Source organism: Parus major, chromosome 2 (assembly GCF_001522545.3).
Source record: "Parus major isolate Abel chromosome 2, Parus_major1.1, whole genome shotgun sequence".
Taxonomy (NCBI): Eukaryota; Metazoa; Chordata; class Aves; order Passeriformes; family Paridae; genus Parus; species Parus major.
Window position 1 is genome coordinate 46,926,981 of NC_031769.1, and position 12,299 is coordinate 46,939,279.

The 12,299-nt window shown below is 37.6% G+C and overlaps 1 protein-coding gene across 5 annotated transcripts in view; it reads right to left on the reverse strand.

The window, feature by feature from the left end:
* Positions 1 to 12,299, reverse strand: part of ELMO1 (engulfment and cell motility 1) — a 301,557-nt gene that overhangs the window by 156,987 nt on the left and 132,271 nt on the right. For all 5 annotated transcript variants that reach the window (XM_015619184.3, XM_033511959.1, XM_015619185.3 and 2 more), the window contains one exon: positions 3,549 to 3,653. In XM_015619184.3, the coding sequence (XP_015474670.1) occupies positions 3,549 to 3,653 (105 nt within the window). The remainder of the gene's footprint in view (positions 1 to 3,548; positions 3,654 to 12,299) is intronic.

Genomic DNA, 12,299 nt, shown 5'->3' on the forward strand with positions numbered 1-12,299 from the left:
TTTATTCCAATCATTTTCTTCTCTGTTAAATTTAATTATACACTCTAGCTGTCCTATAATTATGGAGCTTGGGAAGCTGCCAATTATTTTCTGTGGAAAATTTTAAAATTTCTTGCAGAAATTCAACATTGCTTCCATCAATGCATTCCACATACTATGTCATCACCTTTTAAAAGCCAAGCCTCTGATGATAGTGATTGATTATTTAAGTGCAACATGAAAAAAACCCCAGTGTATATCAGTCACTGATAGCACCAGACAATTAATTAAAGAGAAAGAAGAGATAACTCTACAGGAAACTAATTCAATAGGACACTTTTTTAAAAACCAAATGATAACTAACAACACCACACAGTCAAAGAAAACGTTTGTTTTTTTCCCATTCACTAAACAACCTTTCTGCTGGAGGCTCCAGTCATCTTGTATGGCAAATGAAACCCTGATATTCAAAATCTCTTTACTCAAAGTTCATATAAACAGTGTTTATCTGAAAGAAGACAGCAAGTAAAAAAAATATATATTACTGCAATTTCAGGAAATAGTATACAATGGGAAAAAGGTGAATGAAAGAAATTATTGTGGGGAGGTAGATAAAAAAAATAAAATGGTGGAAAGTGTGGTTATGTTTGTTTCCTCCTTCACTGTGCAACACCCGTGTTTTCACCCTGAAATTCCTTTTGCTTTCAAGATGCAGAGTTACCCATCTGCTGCAGTGCCTTCACACCCATATTCTTTAACAAATTACAATTGTATTTACTCTTCCTGCTTTGGTGTGCTAAAATGCATTAGTTCTCTACTGGTCTTCGAAGCCCCACTGCCAGCCCCCAAAAGGGCACTTCAGTTTCAGACATCCTTCCTACCTAACTATTCTATTTATTATGCAAGTTACTTCTAAGCAGAATCTCCTTAAGAGAGGCAGAACAGGGATTGAAAAGGGAAGAGATTACTTATTGACTGTATTCTCTTCTAACTTCTGCTTATCAATTATTTTCATTAATAGAAGAACTAAGGGTCATGCACAGGGGCATCCTAAGAGTCACAGGTCAGACTGCAGGGAATTGTGCTGCCCATTAAAATGCAGCACTGACAATACACTCACTGAAACCATTATGCCTTCCTGATAGTGTCTCTGCTTAATACATTGCATTCTATCAGGGAAAACTTCAGATATCCCAAGTTAGTTTCAAACCAGCTCTGATTTTCAGCTTCAATTTCTAATTACTGCATAGAAGAGATAGTATCTGGGGCTTAGGAATTAACCCCTGGCACAGGAATCAATTGCATTGCAAAGAGCCAAGTTGAAAATAATCTCTCCTCCTAGGAACCAAACTATTTCCTAGTAACAGTAAAAGGAGAAAAGCTCCTGTCCAACAAATTTTTCAGGATGAAAGTTACAGCTGACTGTATAGCTAACAATTTCTCCTGGAAACTTTAGCTTGGCCACAGGAGGAATTTTGTTAGGGTACAGGAGTAGAAATGCATCTGGAAAAATAAGCAAGGTCAACAGGCTGTACAAGAAGAGCAAATTGGCATTGTGGGAGCTTTGGGAGCCGAGGGCCACGAAGGAAAGGTAATGTTAGACGTGAAATAAGGAACTCGAAAAAGGAACAGACATGTCAGGGCCCACAGGAAACAACTGTACACCAGCTAGCAAGTCAAGGAGATGAAGAGATAGAAAGTAGGTGTCTTTTGCAATTAAAGACTATCAACACTGTAGGAGCTGCACAACACCATCATCTCAGAGGTGTTCCTACCGTGCCAGCAATGCTGTATAAACACTAAGTAGAACTCCTCAGAGTGGTGGATAGACTAACACACTCCCAAAGCACATTTACAGTCCCCAAAGCAGCTTTAGGCAAGCAATTGAATCTGAGAGTGCCTCCGCAAGGCACTTCTAGTGGATGTGTACTCTTTCTCAGGAGGGAAATACATGAGGCACACAGGCACTCTCCTAAAGGGAACCACGCAGGAATAAAAACAGGAAGCTCAAAACAACAAAAACTCTCATCAAAAAACACTGCATTATAGAAACAGGGCTGAGCCAGCAGCAAAATCCTTTCCAAAAAGTGGCTAATTACGTGCTTCACTGAATCCAATTTTTAAGACAGCATTTGCAACATGAACATGAAAAAATACGAAAAAATTGAGAGATGTCAATGAAAGCTCTATTGCAACAGAATTTTTTTGTCCAGTTTTAAATTTTACAGACTTCTTTAAAATGCATCTGACCCATTTGGAAGCACTGGCTACCTCTAATTCTCTAAACTTATCATTTTCAGAAGAATGTAGTATCACAATCCAGATCTTACCAATTTTTAATGAGAAACAGTAAGTAATTCTCTTTTAATAAACAAAAATGCTATTCAGCATAGTTTATCCAGAAAACATGCTCTTTGTTCATTACCTGATACAGCCCTTCACTTCAGGGATTTATAGGGATTGATAAATGCTGTTGTAATGGACACTACCACAGTGTCTTTTCTAAGAGTTATTGCTAGATTCAGACAGAGGAGGAAGATCCATTTAAAAAGCAAATCCTCCAATCTCATCATCTGGTATTATGTCCATAGATATCAGCAGGCCCTTTGCAAACCTATTAGAGCTTTGACACCAATTTACTTCAAACAGAAAACAAATGATAATGTATATTAAAAGATCACTCTTGACTTTTAGTGGAAAAGATTGGTGCGTCTACTGTTTTCTTGCTATAAACAAACTTCTTTAAGCAGGTTTGCTTGAGCATTTTTTTGGGGGAATTAAACCATCCCTATGAACTCTAGACACTAACTTTTGGGATTATCCTCCACTCCTATCTGTGCTTGCTCAGTTTATGCTTGGCAAGCACTTGATTTCAATAAAGTTCAGGAGAAGTGGCTCTCTTCAGAGGCAGGTATTATTCAGCTGCACGCCTCTTCTTGTAGGGATGTAACACATAACCTGCTCCAACTACCTTTGAAATAACCTGGAAATAATGTAGGAAGTGGAGGGGGCAGGGGGCAGGAAAGAGTAATACAAGTGAATCAGGATTCTTTATATGTATTTTACTCAAAGCTTGACCTCTCCTACAGCAGTAGTTTTAGTGGAAGCATCTTAACTCTCAGTACCCTGCCAACTCAGTCACCTCTCAAGTCATCTGATCTTCAAAGCCTCCTTTCCACAAAAAAAATGCTATCAGTTTTTGGAGCTGTAGTCTTGAAGCAGGTCAGAGAATTCTACATAATTACCCCTTTCTGAGCTTATGGTCATCCATTATGCATCTGACAAAGGCACAAGTTCATTACTCTTCTCTTTGCAGGCCTAAGCAAAAAGAAGTACTTGCAAAAAGTAGTATCTAGAATATTTGACTCAGCTATGACAGACAAGTCACCCGTACAGCTTTCACCCAGAGCTTTTACAGACTTATGTCATGTTTTAGTGGTTTGTCTTCCTGGAGTTTGTTGGCAATGATATCAGGATTTTGAACCTCCCCTTCAAAGTCAACTGCAAACAGGACCTAATCATTGCAAACAGGCAACTGCAAAGGTCTTCATGACAAGAGGAAGCCTTACCCGAATATAAGCATCCTGGTGATGTTTAGCAAAGTACAGCATGTTGTCGAGGGCCAGCATTCCAGGAGGGGTCTGTGTGAAATCCATTGCTGGGTTTACATGATTCTGCAAAAAGAGAGCGAGATCAGCCAATGAGCACTTTTACAAAAGCTGCCCATTTCCCAGTGTTGATGAGCACCATGTTAGCATGCCGTGTCAAAAAACTTTTAGCAACAGAGCTCCTTTTGCAGAGCAAAAACTCCTTAATAAGGAGATGACCTGTGTCTTGAAAAACTCTAAAACCAAATGCTGACACTATGAGGTTGGCATGTCAGTAATTCACCTCTGCAGCTAGGGAATGGAATTTCCCAAAGGCTGAATGCTTTAGAAGCACAGACCCCCATGTTGTTCATGGCAGATAGACTCCTTGGTGGTACTACAGACTAAAAGTACATGAAAATACAGATAATTGATCCAACAGCACAAAACCACCTATTTATACAACTGTTATGGAACAATTTCCAAAAAACCACAAAAAAGAGAAAGAAAACCTACCAGACTAAATAGCTGTATTAAATCTATTGGATCTTGGGGACTCCTGAACACAAAGGGCCTCAAATAAAAATTTGTATGAAAAGAAACAGATTCATCTTGTGGAATTCAGATTCATTTTTTGTTACCTGCTAAACCTGTGGATTTCACCTATGGAATTAATGAATAAAGATACCATCTATAACTAGAACCCATTAGCTTCCACATGCACATATATATTTCAGATGTTCAGTTTCACACACTACATGAAAAACTACAGGTGCCCAAAATATTCATTAATTCAGCTAATTTTTTGACTGGATGGAATAAAATGTATCTTTGAATAAGCTTCATGTAGTTCATGGTTTAGACATGAAAATTTGCCTGGCTACACAAAAGAAGCTGCTCAGAAGTCCCAAGAATGTGTCTCCATCGAAAAATGTCTCCCTTCTGCTATGCTCTTTTTATCAGTATCACCTTTGCAATGTCTCCTTCTCCACTCATCATTCTGTCACAGAAAGATATCCTTAGCTCCTCTGCAATGTCATCTCTATTCTGCAAGACCCAGCTGACAGGGACTTTAAAAGTGCATTTACTACCAGAAAACTGGCAAAGATCAGCACAGATTTCTTCAATTACTCTGTTCCTGCAGTGTTCTCAGGGTCTGATCCACCCATTTCACTGATAAAAGCATGAGTTTTACTACTTTTCCTTCTGCTGAGTCTGTCAGGCCATTAAGTGATAGAAATGAGTGATTCTACTTTTTTTGCTCATTTTAGCTTCAGATGTATCATACGTTGGCTTTAGCCAGTCAATTCACAGTCACATAAAAGATTAAAAATAGTAGAAAGTTAAATTTATACATTAAGATGCCTGCTGCAACTTCTAAAGTAGACAAATGTATTAGTCTGATGGTGGCATGCAGAACCTGCTGGTTCTACATTTCCAGATTAGAGCTACTGGTGTACGAGCAAAACAATCACCGGCTAATTAGGGGATCAAGAGGATGTGTGGAACCCAAGATTTTATATGTAGATATATATTTATATATAAATATAGCTATATAATAAGTATTTCAGAAGAGTAGTTGTAGTTTAGGAAGGGAAAACAATGTCTTACTGAGCTGCAAGTTCCAAAAGCTCCCCTTTAAACTTTTTTTTTTCCACTTTCATCTGCTCATCTGAATGACAGACAATAGCCTTTCATGGCTATTTCCCCCAACTCAACCTTTCATCTTCCACACTGATGTATTTATTAATCAGAACATTTAAAATCAGTACAAAACTGCTTCACACACATCACAATCCCTGCAGAGACTTCAGCTTCTGGGAGGAGAAAACTTCCCATCCAACAATTTTCAAGCATCTCAAAAAGGGCATTTTAAGGGAGGCTGAGTCTCACAGACACACAAAGGTCTCCCCAATGCAGCATTAATATCTTACAGATCCTTCTCTGCATTCAAAACGACTTCCATTTTGGTCAAAAAGTACAAGTCCTGAGGAACACCTCTTGACATTTTACTGTGTCATGAGGTCCACGAGGTACATTTCCTTGGCAAAGCTACTGGGACTCACAGGAAGCACCAGTCAACAGAGAACCCTACAGAACCAGTTTTACAAAAATTTATACAAGTAGAACTACAGCACAGGGCTAAACATGCACTCTTGGCTCCCATGCTATAGCACAGGTAGGGTACACTTGGACAAATACCTGACAAGAGCAGAGAATTTCAAGGCCCAGCTACATTTCTCCACTTATGCAAATACTAGTACTCATTTCTCTGTCATTTACAATGGTAAAATAAATGCAGGACACAAATAAGAAGCCTGACCTACTGTTGCTTTAACAGTTCTTTCCTTTATCCCATTCTAAATCAACAAAAAAACATTAAGGACATGAGGAATCTCACAACATTTAGTAAGGATGACTCATTTTGTCTCTTACCATCACTATGAGTTCTATGTTCAATCAGAAAAAACATCTTTCCATCACTTTTAATTTATCTCCAAGTCAAACCTAAAAATCCAGCTATTTTCAGTTTGTTTCTGTTTTTCAAAAGTTTCTGTCACGTGGGGTCCCAGGATAACTAGGGCTTTATCTTCAGCTCAATTGATTTAAATAACTAGAAACACAGAAGCAGATAATAGCTGAGGATCCACAAGACAGTTCTGGCATGTGTGAGACAATACATTACCTTCAATTCTTCAAATTCAAAAGGAATGTCAGACACTTTGTTCCCTTCCTTCTTTCTCCCTCCCCCTAAAATCAACCCTTTCTTAACATGATGAATATTTGTGGTTGATATATTAAGTTATTAAGAGTGGGTTTAGAAATGAGATACAAAGCTAGATTATCTAAAATGCTGTAGTGAATAATTTAAAAGTAGGCAAACACCGCACCTACAACGTAATTTATTAAGTATATGGAACACAGCCCTTCAGGCATATTTGTTGCATCCATTTAGTACAAAATCTATGGCATTTTTTGCTTTATGAAAAGTGAAGAGTAAGAAGTACAAATTAAACAGATTTGTTACCTCTAATTCTTCACACAATTTTTTATTTTTCTTCCACTAGGCTGACTAATATCTTTACATTTTTCAGCTTCAGCATCTAAGCAGTATTTAACAGCTTATGCTCTTATGCCATACATGTTAACATTTCAGAGCATTCCAGAATTTGTTAGCCAATTCAATAGGATACTGTAGAAAAAGAAATTCATTGGTTTTGATAAGATGAAAACTCAAAATCACATCTGCTTATGCCATTAAATAAAAAAAATAAATAAATTTAAAAATCACGTGGCACGTTTCACATTATGACAGCTATTCTGGCTAAATCCCAGTGCAGTAATTACACTCAGACAACCTAGCATTCTAATGCAGCTCTGGATGTGTAAAGCTTTCTTCCTTATCCTGAATGGCTTCACTGTCCTACTCCTGGCTTCTGCAGCAATCTCTGAGGGGTGTATATATTTCAGAGGTAGGTACGTGTCCTCACACCGAGGTGTCTGTTCACAGCAGTGGTGTACTGCCTGTAACTGCTAATGGAATAAGGGCCACCCATTCCTTAAATTATTCCTAGGAACAGTATCTTCCAAGTGAACACACCGAAGCACAGGAGCTCTTTATTTCCCTGCATTTCTAGGCCATTAACATACAAATTTATTTCTGTTTTTACAGCTATTGGCAGCTTAACACAGATTTTGCACCGGTTCTGTGTAGAGCATTTGTGTAAATCCGTTGCCAAATCATGCTAGTCTGTCCTGAAAGCAGTATGGAGTAGGTGCTAGACCCAGTAATAGCTGTTTTCCCAATCCCAAAGCAGCTCAGGTGAAACCCTATTCTGCATGCCTCACTTCTGAAGGTGACATGGCAAAAACACATCAGAAGTTTCCATGGAAGAATCAGGACTATAAAAGAACTGATGATAGAACAACTTCCAAATGTCACAGGAATCCAATTTTAATGGTGTCTTTATAAAACAAACCCTCTCAAAACTGGCCATATCCTTTTTTTTTTTCCTACAGAAAAAGGAACAATTTGGCTACCAAGGTAACACAGGGGACAGCAATTTCTTTCTCCCATCTTCAATTACTCCCTTACTCATTTTCTTCTTCCTTTTAAATCTAAATCACTTTTCTGTGGGCTTGGAAGGAAAACAATTACCTACCTGATTCTGCAGCACCTCTGCAAAGCTTCCCCCAGATCAAATCAAGAAATCATAGCAGTACACATGTGGATGTCTGCTCCTCAGCACTCAGCATTAGAAGAGTAGGAACTTTTTAAGTGAGATTTACAGCGAATTATGAATCGACAAACTTATGCTAAAAGTATCAGCGAGCACAAAGACTCACCATTTACCCCTTCCCTAAATAAACCTGAAGTTTTACATGCAAAATGTTCCCATCTGTTCGTTTACACAAGAATTACAAATAAGGAAAAATACTACATTAAACCGACATTTGTGAAGAGGTAGTCAGCTAAAATTCTTAATGAGGAAATATTTTTGTCTTTTTATTTAACAGCACTATGTTCAAAGAGATGATGATGATGCACACCACTTCCATCATCACACTTAATGAGATATAACAAGTGGGAATAAATTGGGAATTTTCAGCCTCTGTGTAATCAATGAAAGCAAGAACTAGCAGATTTGTTTTACTCTTGATAACTATTTAAATATGAAAATGTGATTTTTTTTTTCTTCCAAAGCCTATTTTTTTAATTTACAACAGAACTAAGTGCTAGAATGAAAATGTGTCTGGAGGAATCCTGAATTTTAAAAAAAAGTCAACAAACAAAACCATGAAAAACTCCACACTAACACAAATGAGAAGTAACCAATGCTCAATAACTGCTATATTTGAAAGAATCTGAAGAAAATAATTTAAGATACTTTCAGTGGAAGTCATTTACATCACATCCCCATTATTCCACCACATATAAAGGACTCGAGTATATTTCCATTGGATATAATTTTCATGATGATTTACTAATTATATCTGCATACAATGATGGTAGTTTTTCCTTAAACTAATTTCCAGCCCTTTTTACCTTTGTGTTTTGGCAAATATTTGTCCATTTCTACTAGCAGGTAGAAACTTTGAGGTTTGTTTTTTGTTTTTGTTGTTATTGACATGATAACTTTGGGATACATGTTAGTAGACTGCAAATGTTATCCTCCAATAATGCAACTCATTCCTATCTAGGCAACATGTTAAGCAAGTTGGATGTAGTTTGACTTCACCTATATAAATCTGGCCCTCTCAATAGCAAAGAAATTTTAAATACAATCTGCACATAATTTGCCCTACAAAAGAGAAAAAAATAAATAATTTTACTACTGCATATCCTTAATTCATTGAGCTACTATGTAATCCAATGTAAAGAACAATAGAGTTCTATCTAAGTCACCAGAAATCTCTCTCAGTTGTTCCAAGATGCTATAGTGGTAAAAATTACAAAAACCTGAATGTTAAGGAGGTGCAATTAAATCACCCAAAAAATCACTAAATAGACCATAGCAGGTATGTCAAAAGCACTACACATTTTCAGTCATGAATAAATTACACATTATAAAGCAAGACAAAAAGCTCTTGTATAATTCCATGTATTTTACACATGCCTGTATTACATGGAGCTAATGCTTTGGATTCCAAAATCTTAAGCTCTACAGGCTTCCAATAATTTGGAAGTCTAGAAGAATCCAAAATGACTGCTGTAACTCAGATGATCTTGTCCAATGCATGAAAACTGTGAGCCACCTTTCAGGTTTTATTTCAGTTAATAAGGGCAGATTTGAAAATTAGATGCATGTTTAGCACTTCACAGATTATCGACCTCTTACTACTGAAGTAATATTTACTGGGCAAATATAGTTATCAGGCAGTAACACATCATGTACTCTTTCAGGGATACATAGAATGAATTAATGGGATGTGGTCATTTCAATTAAATTTTTTCAGCATGAAAAATTCCTTTCAGATATCTCACTATATCCACTAAGCTTAGAGAAAAATAGAATAAGCAGTCAAACATCCTGTTGCAGATATAGTTGAGACTGGGTTAAAAAACTAAAAGCCACACTAGTTTATTTACTGAGATTACCAGATCATTTTACAGCCAGATTTCCTGACTACCCTGACTTTTTGGGCAAAGGCAATCCACTTGAGATTGAACTGCTGCCGGATGAGATGTGAGCTAATCCAGATGGCTTTCACTGCAGGGAATTAGGGACCTTTCCCATGAGACTTTCTAGAGGCTCAACTGCAAGGATGTGAAGCAGGTGTCTCTCCAGCCAGGGCTGCTGGAGAGCAACCAAGAGCATTTCAGACAGCTCCAGCTCTTACAAAATCACGACGGAATACATTACCCACGTCCTGGCCAGCAAGCCACTTTTGTATTGTTAGAAGTACAGTGCTCATGAAATACACTGGGAAGAACTGGCACACAGTAGCCTCAACCTCAAAAGAACTACTGTTATAAATATGGGCTTTTTCATGACTTTGGAATGTGTTGGGAGATGACTGGTTTCATTTTACCAAAGTCATTAAAGCAGTTTGCCTTCTCTATACAGATAGAATCTAAGGCATGAATTCTCATCCTGCCCAGCAGGAGAAATATCAAGCTAGCAAGAAGACAGTTATGTGAGAAAACAGTGTGATCAGTGCTAACAGGAACAGCAAGTCAAAGAAATTAATCTATCTACACTTAAATACTGCAAATAAACACAGATTAAATGTATGAGACTAGACAGAAGTCATACCTGCAAGACTCGAAATCTACCTCAATAATTTTATCTCTGTGATAATTAGACTTAGTGTTCCTAAGACAAATTTTGTCATTACAAGTTTGTATTTTTTTAAGTTTGGGCAAGTTTAATGCCTTTTCACTAAGGTAGATTGTGACTTCCACTCATTATTTAAGCATAATGGCTCCATAATTGAGGAGAAATTTGGAGAAATTTAGACCTCTTCAACAGATGTTTTTTTCAAAACTTAAAGAAAATATACAAAATAATTAACGAGTGCACATATATATTTTAGCATATGGTCCAAACAAATTAGTTATATTGCCTATAAACAAGGGAAAAAAGAAGTATCTCTAGACCTTTTTATTAAGTAAAATGAAAAGTTCAAAACCAAATTGCGTCAAATGTTGGGCTGCTTGAATTGGAGTTTTCTAAACCTAAGACTACTATTAGAGCATATATTTGATTGTTTTAGTTACACTCTGGGCAGTTTTATCTAAACATTTTTGACATAACATTTGCTTCTGAAATTTAAGGTGCATTAATTAAAACAACTTGCAGTTGTATTTTCTTTTAAAGAAAAATTACCTAGATTATAAGCAATAAAGTAAAATCAAAGTCAGTCAAGTAGAAATAATCATTAGACCTTTCCTGAGGATGTGCATCTACAGGGAGGCTACATGTGAAGGAGCCACTTTATTGCTGCAGTGGTCTCTCTCTTATTTCATCACTGAGATTCTGAATGGAATCCTTCCTGCTGCAGCAACTATCATCTCCAGTCAGGGATATGATGCTCGTGTACTGTGCTAGGCACAACCACAGAACAAGAAGATAGGCATTTGTGCAGTGAATTACAGTTCTCTTGGAATTTCATTACTGCCAATGACATCAGTGGCTGGGGGCATCCCTGCATCTTTATAATCCCTGCTGCTTTGAGAACAGTGAGCTTGGAAAGGAACCTAAACTCAATGCCAAGCATCATGAGATAAGCTGGGTTAGATCTTGCTCTCTCTTTGGATATTTCTGTAGAAAGGTTTTGTGATTTTCCTTTTCAAGCAAGCTGGCTAAAACCTCCAACATGTGCAAAAGGAAGGGCTCAGGTTGTGTTTAGTTCAAATACAGTGGAGAGAAGTCAGCCTTGTGTCTGAGAAAACCCCAGTTCAAAAATGAATCATCCATGTGAATCTACTGGCTGCCTGGCAGCCAGATACAACAGCTGTCCAAATTTAAAATGGAAAATTTTGTCCCAGAGCTCTGGAAAACAGAGCTGGAATGGCATTTGCAGCCGAGCATACGGGCCTGCAGAACCGTGTGAAAAAGCCAGCTACCATTTATGGGCTCTGTGGTTCACCCACAGACACTTCTTTCATTACCTGTGACCAGGTCAAGCTTCTAATAATCACAGAGGATGAGACAAAAACTAATCTACAGCAAAGGAACTGTCAACATATGTGATATTTGAGCTACCTTTGGGTGGACATTCCCAAGTACAAAATTACCAGCTCTACAGTCAATCCTCTCTCCTGCTGGAGTACAAACAGCCAGGCTCTGTAGATGTCAGGGACAGGTGTGGAATACAGGACCAATCCCTCCTAAAACTCTGAGTCCATATTCTACCTTAAGTCAACAATAACCTATGCCCATCCCATAGGACACCCTCATCTGTCCTCAATAGTGAGGTAATGGGAAAAACAAACAAAACCAAACAATCAAAAAGCCCCAGAAACAAACCACAAAGTTGAATAAACTACAGGATCCATTCACTAGAGCATTTCAGTTCCCTTGACTTCCATTTTTCTTTACCTCCCTCTACAGGAATGTGAATCTCTTCTGACTAGAGTTTGGCTCTGCAAAATGCTGATATGTGTTGCAGTGCTGTCATGTGTTCTCCTCTACCCTCAGTCTCCTCCAGACAAATGTCAAAAAGAAACACCAAAATGTAGGGAGATTTTTTTTTAAAAAATAAGGAAATTTTAAAAGAAGACATATC